We start from the raw sequence: 12,763 nt of genomic DNA, 5'->3' as shown, positions 1-12,763 counted from the left end.
TTGGTCTGAGATTAAAACTAAATTGTTAATTAGAAAAGTCTAAATAACATTGTGAAACACATTGGGAGCTATTTAGTATAACTGAGTTGGCAGTTTTAAACAAAGAAGGTTACCCTTGTACAGTCTTATCATGATCCTTGAAATTCAGAGAGAATAGAAACTGTGTCCTATATTTTAGGTCAAGGTGCAGGAAATTACACTGATAAAAGTATTCAATACTAAAACAATGAAAAACTGTAGCTTGAAACTTTTATCTAACACAATTAAAGGAAAAAAAAATCCATAAAAAGCAACTTGAAGTCAATGGTTAATACATTTCTGTGAATATGCTTGCATGGAATATTCCAGCAGGAATGGAAACTTCACAAAGGAAGTTTCTTATTTGCTATTTTCTCAGTTCTCTACAGTTGAGTTTTGAGGATAAATGGAATTTACTCTAGACCTGCACACAATCTTATGATATAATAGGCTCTCTCTAATGCTTAAAGTCACAAAGAAATTTGACAGATAATTCTTCACTACGGAAAAGTTACAACAAATTAAAAAATGTTCATATCCAGAGATCAGGTAAATTAATTAAGTTTATAATAATAGATAAGGCAACATTCAAAATGAAGATTAACCTCAACTGTGCATAAAGTCTAACGGGAGACACTTACACGTACAGAACTAGGCTGATGTACATGAAGGACTGTGCAACATTCTTAGGCCAGGACTGGCTACATACTAGGGACAAGTGGTCCGCCATGTTTGCTGGTCTCACATTCAAGGATTCAACCAACATAGACCGAAAATATTTTGAGGGAAAAAAATTCCAGAAAGTTCCAAATTTCAAGCAAAACTTAAATCTTCTGTGCTCTGGAAACTATTTATATAGCATTTATATTGTAGTAGGTATTGTAAGTAATTTAAAGATGATTTGAAGTATATGGGTGAATGTGCATGGGTTGTATGCAAACATTACGCTACTTTATATAAAGGACTTGAGCATATTGGATTTTGGTATCAATGAGGCTTCCCTAGAGGCTCAGAGATACAGAATCTCCCTGCAATGCAGGAGACCGGGGTTTGATCCCTGAGTCAGGAAAATCCCCTGGAGAAGGGAACGGCTACCAACTCCAGTATTCTTGACTAGAGAATCTCATGGACGGAGGAGTCTGGCGGCTACAGTCCTCGGGGTCGCAAAGAGTCAGACCCTACTGAGCAACTAAACTTTCACTTCACTAACTTTCCAGAGGTCCTGGAACCAATCCCCTGCTGGTACAAGGGATGACTGTATTTGACAACTGTCAGTTGTTGTTTTTAATATTCTTAGCAATTTGTGGTACTAACATTATAGGCACTTCTGTTTTAGGAATATTTATGTTTTCATTATTAACTATGCTTAAATAAGAGAGGAAAACTTCAAAATGCACTTAATGAATTCTAATTAAAGCATTTCCTATTTCATGAATTGAAAGATATATAAATACACTGTGCTCTGCCTCTCATATCTTTGTAAGTGGTGATTCTAGACACTCTTGAAACTAAGTATAGAGCAGAATGGGATGAATGGTACTCTGAGATCACATAAATCATTTAAGTCAGCAAGAACCAGGAAATTCTAAATTAAGGTTGATATGCCTATGCCACGAGGCATATCCTTGGGCTAGAGACCAGTTTCCTCTTAAAATACTGTCCCTTGTTTTCTTAACTAAATGAACATTTAGCTGCATCCAGTGGAAGGAAAAACAAGGTATTAACTTTCCGAACAAAGATTGACAATCTGTACAATGTTATCTCTAAAGGCTATATTATCTGGTATGTATAGTTACAAAATTAGTCTTAAAAAAAGACCAAGGGAGTCATACTTTAAAGTTTTCAAAGAAATAAAAATCAAACAAATCAAATAAACAAATATCAAACATTGTAAAGTCTAGATTTAATTTAAAATCTCAACTAGATTATATAGCATAAAAATTAAAGAGATCTGAGACCGTCTTTGGAGTTAAAGCACGAAAGCTTGCTGAGATACTCTGAGCCATTTTCGGTCAGAAATATAAAACTAATCATGCAGTTTGAAGTATTTTTTGAGACTTGGTTTTCCTTTAGCATCCACATTTTATCCTTTTTATGTTAAAAGAATATATGTAAGCAAATAGTTATCTGAAGAAAACCTACCAAAAAGCTGCTTTATGACTTCTACATTGCTAAACTGCAGTGGTGTCACACATTCAGAGAGAATAAAGGAAGATAAATTTATAAAGCTTATAAGATGCACACAATGTATGCTGTGTAAGTGTTATAAAAAAGAACTTAACTAATAAAATCCTTAGTTTTTTAATTCTCTATAGTTAAGTTATAAACCTATTCCTCAACTTTGGATCTATATTTACAAAATGCAATTTTGTGACAGCTGCACACAGTAAATAAATATGATATAAATCTAATGATTAATGTTTAATAAGCTTTAAGTATGCAAAATAAAGTACATACCATCATCTGCATCGGTAACATTAAACACAAGAACAGTAGATCCTAGAGGTAGATTCTCCATTAAAGATGTGCTGTATGAATTCAAGCTGAAAATGGGTGGGTTATCATTTACATCTAGTATGTTGAAGTAAACCCTGATGGTAGTAAATTGTCCCCCACCATCTTCAGCCCGAACAGTGAGGATATAATATTGCTGTGCTTCATAATCCAACATTCGAGTCAAATTAAAGACTCCAGTAACTGGATTCAGGAAAAATATGCCATCTTCATCATCTTCATTCACAATATATGTAATTTCTCCATTCACACCAGAGTCATCATCTGTAGCCAAAATAGCTGCTACCAAAGAACCTAGAATAAATTGAGAATCTAAAATTAATGGGACAGGGTATTGCTAAGAGATGATATATGATACCAAAACATTTATTTGTATAGTAAAATATTTAAACTAGAAAATCACTATGAAAATATAATGAAAACAACACTGTAGATTTCTACATTAACATGGATGTCAACATTCCCAAATCTCCAGTAGATCTTATGTGTGTATGTGCACGCTCAGTCACTCAGTCATGTCTGACTCTTTGCGACCTCATGGACTGTAGCCCACCAGGCTCCTCTATCCATGGAATTTTCTTGGCAAGAATACTGGAGTTGGTTTCTGTTTCCTAGTCCAGGAGATCTTCCCAACCCAGGGATTGAACCTATGTCTCTGGAGTCTCCTGCATTGACAGGCGTATCCTTTATCACTGTGCCACCTTGGAAGCCAGTAGATCTTATGTTGCGATGTAAATGTTCTGGGAAATGAACACAACTTCTGACATTATTTTTCTACCTACCAATTCATGACCATATTGATGAATTCAGTGAACATATATTGGGGCCCACTGCTAGTGTCAGGAACTGGCAATTCCAAGCAATAATACAGAATTATGCTAAGGGCATACCACTTAACAGCTTATATGACCATTGCTAGAAATGAGGTGAGAAAGAAATGTGATGGGAATTTCATGAAGGACATGAACAATTCATCTTGGTGAACTGACTGCAGTGAGATTTTAGTCCTCTATAAATGTTTCATTCCTTTGTCAAATGAGTTTCTAAAACATATGCCTTATTTTACAAACTCATTCAAATATAATTCACAATACAATTTCAGTTTTAGATAAGAATTTCTGATAGTGGAAAAGAAGCCAACCCACACCAGAAACAGGGATATTGAGTACTCACGTGCAACAGTTACAACATAAAATATTCAAAGAAGCAAGGTGAGAATTCAGGATTCCTATTCTACTAACATTTATTCAGCATCTGCTAATCCTCAAGCCCCATGTTAGCAAACTCATACATGTTTAATCCTAATTCTAACAAGAATCATTGTTTCCATATACAGAAGAAGGAATTGAAGCTAAGAGAAATTAATTAATTGCCCTGGTTCACACAGCTAGTAAGTACTATAACGGGTATTCACAGGTTTTCCTGTGCTTTTTTTGCTTTCTATGCTCAGGAACATAATCACATCAGACATCCTTACAGTGGAAAAACAGTATCAAAACTATGGTTGCCAGGAAACTTAACAATGCGTGTCACAGATACTTTCAGAAACAAATATCTGTAATTAAGACATCAGATGATTAGCTTTTCTCATTTGCTCTCAAAAGTCTATAAATTTGTTTGGGAACTGTAGCAAAGACAGTTAATTAAAATATTTAAAAATCCAACGTTTATGCCCAGTAGCACATACTAGTCCCAGTTCAAGAGCAGCCAAAACCTAGTCCGTGTAACTGTAGTCAAAGGTGACCCTTGCAAAATATACTTAAAAGTGTGCCACCTACCTGGGGTTGTGTCTTCTGGGATGTCAAAGGAGTACACAGGCCTGGAGAACTTGGGTGTGTGGTCATTCACATCACTGACAGTAATATTTATTCTCATATCCGAGGACTGAAGACCATCATCTGCACGAACCAGCAAGGAATATTTGGAACGACGTTCTCTGTCCAGTCTCTTGGTAGCTATCAGATCTCCAGATTCAGGGTCAATTCGGAAACTGTCATCGGCTCCACTGATGATCGTATATGTGACAAGAGCATTTGCACCCTAGGGAAAAGAGAGCAGAATCTGAACTGCTAGAAGTAGAACAGTAAAAGTTCTGCTCCTTGTGCTGAATGTATACTTGACAAAGTGAGGCTCTGGGGTTTAATTTCATATGATACTGTAATATTTCAAATAGTAACAGTCCAGTGTAGTTAACTAAATAGTCTTTCACTATTCATTTCATTAAATAACACAGCGAATCTCAACCTTCAAAATGTGTGTGTGTGTGCGTGCGCGCGCTCTATGCATGCTCAGTTGTGTCTGACTCTGCAACCCTGTGGACTACAACCCACCAGGGTCCTCTGTGCATGGGATTGTTCAGGCAAGAATACTGGAGTGGGTTGCCATTTCCTCCTCTAGGGAATCTTCCCAACTCAGGGATCGAACCAGCATCTCCTGTGTCTCCTGCATTGGCAGGTGGATTCTTTAAGACTTGAGTCACTTGGGAAGCCCATATATATGTGTGTATGTGAGGGAATGGTAACCTACTCCAGTATTCTAGCTGGAAAACCCCATGGACAGAGGAGGCTGGCTGGTTATGGTCTGTAGGGTCACAAAGTATTGGACATGATTGAGGAATTAAGCACAGCACACACACACATATATAAATTCTTAAAATATATCATAGAAAGGGGTCAAACTGTCACTGTGGAAAATGCAAATGATGATAATACTATTAACTACATATCCAGAGGTTTGCCAGGCCCAGGGACAGCACTGTGGATGCATTATCTTGCTTTAGTTCATGCTTCCCTGGTGGCTAAGCGTCTGCCTACAATACGGGAGACCCGGGTTCAATCCCTGGATTGGGAAGATCCCCCTGGAGAAGGAAATGACAACCCACTCCAGAATTCTTGCCTGGAAAATCCCATGGACTGACGGAGGAGCCTGGTAGGCTATAGTCCATGAGGTCGAAAAGAGTCGGACACGACTGAGCCACTTCATTTTCAGTTTTTCTCACTGTGAGATACTATTTCTCAAAAGAAGATGCAAAGTTTGGAGATGGTACTTAACTTATCCAGAGTCATACTGGGGGTGAGTGGATTTCAAACCCTAGTTTGTGTCTGACTCTGAGCTCATGTTCCTCTGGTTCAACATAAGAAGGTAATTAAATTAAGAAAGCTCTAAATGGAAATGTGGACTTCCCTGGTGGCTCAGACAGTAAAGAATCCACCTGAAATGAGGGAGACCTGGGTTCGACCCCTGGGTTGGAAAGATCCCCTGGAGGAGGGCATGACAAACCACTCCAGCATTCTTGCTTTGAGAATTCCAACAGCAGAGGAGCCTGATCGGCTTCAGTCCATGGGCTGCAAAGAGTCGGACAAAACTGAACGACTAAGCACAACACAGCACAAATGGAAGCTTACAATGTGCACTGTAAGAACCAAAGAGAGGGATTACTTTGACCAGTTGCTAGTGTGAAGAGATTTGCTTGCTTAATTAATTAACTAATCTATGTATTTTATACACTTTTGGTTGCACTGGGTCTCCTTGCTTTATGCAGCCTTCCTCTAGCTGCAGCAGGTGGGGCCACTCTTGGTTGCAGTGCGCAGGCTTCTCATCGCGGTGGCTTCTCCTGTTGTGGAGCACAGCTTCTAGGCCCACGGGCTTCAGGAGTTGCAGAACATGGGCTCAGTAGTTGTGGTTTGCGGGCTCTAGGGTTTGGGCTCAGTAGCTGTGGTGCACGGGCTTCCTTGCTCCATGGCATGTGGAATCCTCCTGGACCAGGGATCGAACCCATGTTGCCTGCATTGGCAGGTAGATTCTTATCCACTGTACCACCTGGGAAGTCCAGTGTGGAGAGTTTTATCGTAGAACAAAAAAAGAAAAAATGAGCTAAAATATTAGATTATGGGTATAGATTGGATAGGGGCCTAGCTGGTAAAGAATCCACCTGCAATGCAGGAGACCCCGGTTTGATCCTGTGTCAGGGAGTTCCCCTGGAGAAGGGCATGGGAACCCACTTCAGTACTTTTGGGCTTCCATGGTGGCTCAGATGGTAAAGAATTTGCCGGCAATGCGAAGACCTGGGCTGGAAAGATCCCCTGGAGGAAGGCATGGCAATCCACTCCAGTATTCTTGCCTGGAGAATCCCCATGGACAGAGGAGCCTGGCAGGCTACACTCCATGGGGTAGCAAAGAGCTGGACATGACTGAGCAACTAAGAACAGCACAGCACATACACTGGAGAATCTCAGTTACAACACACATTGAACTGTATGACCAAGAAACCACTGATCTTGTTTTAATTGGAAACAATCTTTTAAGGCTCTTGATGGTATAGGATGGACTGGAAAGAAGAGAGGCCAGAGAAGGGGTGAGAGAGTAGACTTTGGCCCCAGGAGACTGGGACTTCATTTCCTCAAGAGGAAACTCTATATAATCTGCATTATTTTCTGGTTCAAGTCCCTGTTCTGTAAAATGAAAGCTGGGATGCATTCTTGTGTTCACTCAGATCTTTGAACTGTAGCACTCAAGATCTGAAGTATAAACTAGGAATTTGGCTGAAGGAATGGAAAAGAAAAATAGAACATTTATTAAGTGTTTATTGAGTGCTAAGCACTGCTCTGAGCGCATCACTTCATGGGCACTAATTGATTTGATACTTAAAAGCAATCCAGTTGGGTAAGCACTATTATTATCCCCATTTTGAAGATAAAGAAACTGAGACAAAGAAATCTGAACCCTGGTTATCTTGCCCCAGAAGTGAGGCTCTCAATCATTGTGTACCAAACATAATATACACAGAACAAATTAGTAAGATCTGATGGGTTATTGGATACAGAAGTAACTAAGGATAGCTCTCAGTTGTTCAACATTCTCTTTTATTCTCGTTCTTTCTTTTATCAACTCTATGCAATGAGCCTAAAAGTGAAAGAGAAAGAAAAAAAATTTCAAATTACTTTGGCTGGGAATTAGGAGAATGTTCTTGCTGAAGACATCTCAGGATAAGGTCTGCTTGGACTCAGGAGACATTATGCATTGAAATTTTATAATTTTATGTATGGTATGTTAAGAGAGTGGAGGATAGCTTCATAGAAATGATTATGTGGCAATGATTATAGCCATAGGAATGGATATGTGGTCAGAGATTTGAAAAGGGGTTTGATAAAACTATCTGAAGGTCAATTATGTGGCTCACAGTTGAAGCCAGATGATTTGTTGACAATTTATATGAGAATAGATAGTAAAAGGTACAGCAGCATAAAGAATGAATATCATATTGAAAGAATGGGAAATAAGGGGAGTGACTGAGGAAAGAAGAGGAGAAGGAACCTGGGAGACCCAGAGGACAGCTTGCCACAGAGGTTAAAGGGAAGGTTTCAGAAAGAGTAGATTTTAGCAGAGTCAAAAATAAACAAACTAAGGCAAATTAAAATTAAAATCACAATCTAGATTTGATAATGAGGGATGGTAACTATAGTATTCAAAAAATCTCTTATAAACTTATTTGTATATTATTGAAATAATGAACAGTTTGATTTAGATATGCTTAATCACATGTATGGAGAAGGCAATGGCACCCCACTCCAGTACTCTTGCCTGGAAAATCCCATGGAAGGAGGAGCCTGGTAGGCAGCAGTCCATGGGGTCGCACAGAGTCGGACACGACTGAGCAACTTCACTTTCACTTTTCACTTTCATGCATTGGAGAAGGCAGTGGCACCCCACTCCAGTGTTCTTGCCTGGAGAATCCCAGGGACGGGGAAGCCTAATGGGCTGCTGTCTATGGGGTCGCACAGAGTCGGACACAACTGAAGTGACTTAGCAGCAGCAGCAATCACATGTATATTATAGTTGGAATTCTGAGTTGCACATTATACATTGTACTGGTTCAGACTGCATGCTCTGGGGCCATAGTTTTGGTTTTGAATCTCTGCTCCACTACCTATTAATCATGTATCATTGGGCTACTCCTTAACTTCTATGAGCCTATGTTTCCTTACCGAGACAATCTGGCTGGTAATAATATCTGATACATGGGACTGTAATGTAGCAGTACTTAATCTGTATTGAATCTGAGGATTAAAGGAGTTCACACATGTAAAGGACCTACAACAATGCATGAAAAGCTTTAAGTGTATGACAGTGCTAACTGTTTTTATTCCTATTTTAATTATTTTTTATAAAAGGAATATAACAAGTTAGATGCATTTGATGACAGAGATGTTTGCAAATGAGTAATTTAAATCAAAATTTGATTAGAGTTGCTATATATCCAAGGAAAAATACTGTCTGATTTTCTATTTTATATAGTATTACATCCTGACACTGAGGTATATGTAGTGTTGGAATTGTCAACTTCAAAAATTACTTTTTGATTTCAATATACTCATATAAAACAAATATGTGTAGATATGTAGATATGTTGAGATATAGATATAGATATAGATATAGATATATTACCATATCAGCTCTAGAAATGTATTTGTTAAAGTATCCAGGCTTAGAACTCTCAAGAAGCTTTTAGGAAGAACATAAATTTAAGACATTTAGACTCTAAGGCTGACATGCTGGGAAACTACAGAATCTGCAGTTTCCATACATCTTTTCCCTCATAGATTAAATATGCTTCATTCTCAAGATCAAATATATAAGGGCATGACTGCTAACAGTCGAAGGCAAAAATACTCTTTCAAAATTCATGTTTAGAGGTATTTGCTATATTTGTACTGCATTCCCAAACCAATCTTAAAATTTAGTAATGTGAAATCCTCAAAGCACATTTTAATTTAGTAATGACAGCTGGATTTGACATACTATGCACATTTATCTTGTATATTCAGGTGTACATAGACCATCTAATGTATTTATTGTAATTGTATGGTTTAACAAAAACATTCAATAAGAATTTTAGACTTTGAATCTAACTACATTCTGTACTTTTTGTTCTGTTTCACAAGGAATTCCACTATTCTGTGAAACAGTCCAGAGAAAAACAGCTACACTCAATTCTGAACTATTAAAATAGAATTTGGAAATTAGGGGAAAGCCAAGATGCAAAACCGTATTTCAAGCTATTATATAAATGGTTCAAAATTTAGAAATGTCCCATCTACAAAATGACTATAATAATTAATACTCCTGAACTTATGATAATTCTTCTGAACAGAAAACCAAAGGCATCAGACTGTTGATAAACCATAATTTTTCACTTTCAAAATCAGCTGATGTGGTGCATTAGAAGTTCCAGTGAATGTCTGAAAATTCATGGCCAAGAGTAATGATTTAATGAGGTCTTTTGAAAAGTCTATTTATTTATTTAGTATCCCAAATATGCAGTATCAGCAATGCTACAAGAAACAAATATCATATTTCAGCTGTAGCACAGTGGAAATAATGCTGTTTAAAAACATTCTACTCTCCTGAGGAACCACAGAGACAAAAGTACGTGGAAGGAATTCTAAAAGTAAATAGCTATAAATTGTAAATGCATTTTATAATCTTAAGTAGTAGTTTCAAAAGCAAGTATGGTACCATGGAATAAAGCTTTAATGTCCTGGCCCATTACAAGCATAATAATTCGTTTATCAAAGGAAACAAGACACAGACAATCATGTGCTTCTGAGAGATGTCTATCTTGATCCAACATATGTTTCAAATGATATTTAAATTATGCTCAATATGTACATATTGCTTTCAGATTCCTTTACCGGGCATTATTCTTCAGTGACCTACACCAGGTTTTCTAACATACTAATATTTTATGTTTGATTTAGTAATTAAGGAAAAGTATATAAACTATATAATATGTGGGCATAATTTTCTGATGACCTATGTAATCTTAGTGTTTTAAAGAATTCTATTAATGTTTCAAAATCAACCTGCAAGATAGCTGCATGACAATTTAATGCTGGCCAAAAAGTAAAAGAAACTCCTTGCATTTCAATATTGGTTCCTACTCAAAACTAGATGAAGAAAGAACCAGAACCATGATTTGGTAAGAGATAAATCATTTCAAACGTGTACATACATATTTTCAAATTTAACCTAGAGGTAAGGAGCTGAGAACAGAATAGAAGATAAAAGGTTTATCTAAAAACATTAATAATAATTTATTGTAAACTACTCAAAAAAGGAAACAGCCAATAATTCTGAATGTCCTAGGAAGCCTAGGTAGCCATCCCATTTGGCATACAGGCAAAGAAATGTTGGTTCCTCATGTCAGGAGTGGACATAGTCTGTAGTTATTAAAACATCACTAAAAAGTTAAAAAAAAAACATATTCAAGAAGGAAAAGGATCTCATGAGCTTAATTTTTTAAAAATAATAGTGCCAAAGCACTTCTACAAAAATGTCCTTCTTTTCTTTAAAGTTCCAGGTAAAACTACTTCCTTCCTTCCAGCCTCTACTGTCTTTTTCCCCTTCCACCTCCACTCTCCCTGCTCCCACATAGTGGTCCTATTACAAAGTACTTGGTGGTGATTTCTACCACTCTTTCCTTGAATTGCAAACAGTCTTCCTTCCTTTTCCCTAGACTGTTACTGTTTTATAGTTTTCCTCCTTTGTGCCTCTTTAACTTCCCACTGTCTCACCTCAAATGCACTTCTTGCATAAACTAGATATCATCACCTTGCATTTAGTACTTTTAAAAAAAAGCCTAGAATGTCTAAGTGATAACACTGGCATAGATACAGTTTTTTTAACTTGAAAAGGGAAACTCAATAGAAATAAAACAAAGTACACTAAAATCGTGTTGAGGTAAATACCTAGAGATGTAATGACCTTCCCAGCCTTCTTCAAATCTCATACTAAATATAAACACATCTCAAAACATCAACTTGAAGACAAGGCAAGTGTATGCAGGTGCACATGCACACACACACACACGCACACACAGAAAAGTCACGGGGAGAAAAACAAACATACAGGCAGCACCGCATTTGATTTAACCCTTCTATCACAGTTTAAAAAGAGAAAAGTAGGGAGGAAAGTAAAATTATAATAGACTTTGCATAATATTATTGTAAGGGTGGAATGTTGGCATTTCTTTCAAATAATCACTGAATAATAAATTATATAATATAATTATATATAATTATTATAGACATTTTATGAATTTATAATCATAATATATTGTATATTATATTTATATATAATTTGTAATATATAATGTATATTATATAAATTATAGTGTTATACAAATATAATATATTTCTATAATATCATAATTAGTATATAAATATTATAATTACATAATATTGTATATTTATTATTAATATATGTATATATATTACATTATATATTTATATAATATAAAATATTATGTATAATATATGATATATAATATATAATGCATATATAATATTATAATATTATATCTAACTTATAATTATATATTATAATATAGATATAATTTATAATATATTATATAATACATAATTATGAAATACAATATAATTATATAATATATATATAACATAATGCATTTATGATACATATGATATTATATATAATATATGATTATATATATTATAAAACATATATATGTAATTATTAAATATAAAATAATAATAAAGCTGAGCACCGAATAATAATTCTTAAGAGTAGTGCTCAAAATTCTCCAAGCCAAGCTTCAGCAGTATGTGAATTATGAACTTCCAGATGTTCAAGCTGGTTTTAGAAAAGGCAGAGGAACCAGAGATCAAACTGCCAACACCCACTGGATCATGGAAAAAGCAAGAGAGTTCCCAGAAAAAACATCTATTTCTGCTTTATTGACTATGCCAAAGCCTTTGATTGTGTGGATCACAATAAACTGTGGAGAATTCTGAAAGAGATGGAAATACCAGACCACCTGACCTGCCTCTTGAGAAACCTATATGCAGGTCAGGAAGCAACAGTTAGAACGACATGGAACAGACTGGTTCCAAATAAGAAAAGGAGTACATCAAGGCTGTATATTGTCACCCTGCTTATCTAACTTATATGCAGAGTACATCATGAGAAACGCTGGGCTGGAAGAAGCACAAGCTGGAATCAATATTGCTGGGAGAAATATCCATAATCTCAGATATGCAGATGACACCACCCTTATGGCAGAAAGTGAAGAGGAACTAAAAAGCCTCTTGATGAAAGTGAAAGAGGAGAGTGAAAAAGCTGGCTTAAAGCTCAACATTCAGAAAACGAAGAACAAGCCGTCTGGTCCCATCACTTCATGGCAAATAGATGGGGAAACAGTGGAAAGAGTGTC

The 12,763-nt window shown here is 36.3% G+C and overlaps 1 protein-coding gene across 2 annotated transcripts in view; it reads right to left on the bottom strand.

Moving 5' to 3' along the window:
• Positions 1-12,763, bottom strand: part of FAT4 (FAT atypical cadherin 4) — a 193,450-nt gene that overhangs the window by 94,202 nt on the left and 86,485 nt on the right. For both annotated transcript variants that reach the window (XM_070386498.1, XM_070386497.1), the window contains exons 3-4: positions 4,311-4,572; positions 2,476-2,826 (exon numbers count right to left, since the gene is read on the bottom strand). In XM_070386498.1, coding sequence (XP_070242599.1) covers positions 2,476-2,826; positions 4,311-4,572 — 613 coding nt within the window. The remainder of the gene's footprint in view (positions 1-2,475; positions 2,827-4,310; positions 4,573-12,763) is intronic.

Source organism: Bos mutus, chromosome 17 (assembly GCF_027580195.1).
Source record: "Bos mutus isolate GX-2022 chromosome 17, NWIPB_WYAK_1.1, whole genome shotgun sequence".
NCBI lineage: Eukaryota > Metazoa > Chordata > Mammalia > Artiodactyla > Bovidae > Bos > Bos mutus.
This window is presented reverse-complemented; position numbering and strand designations above follow the sequence as displayed.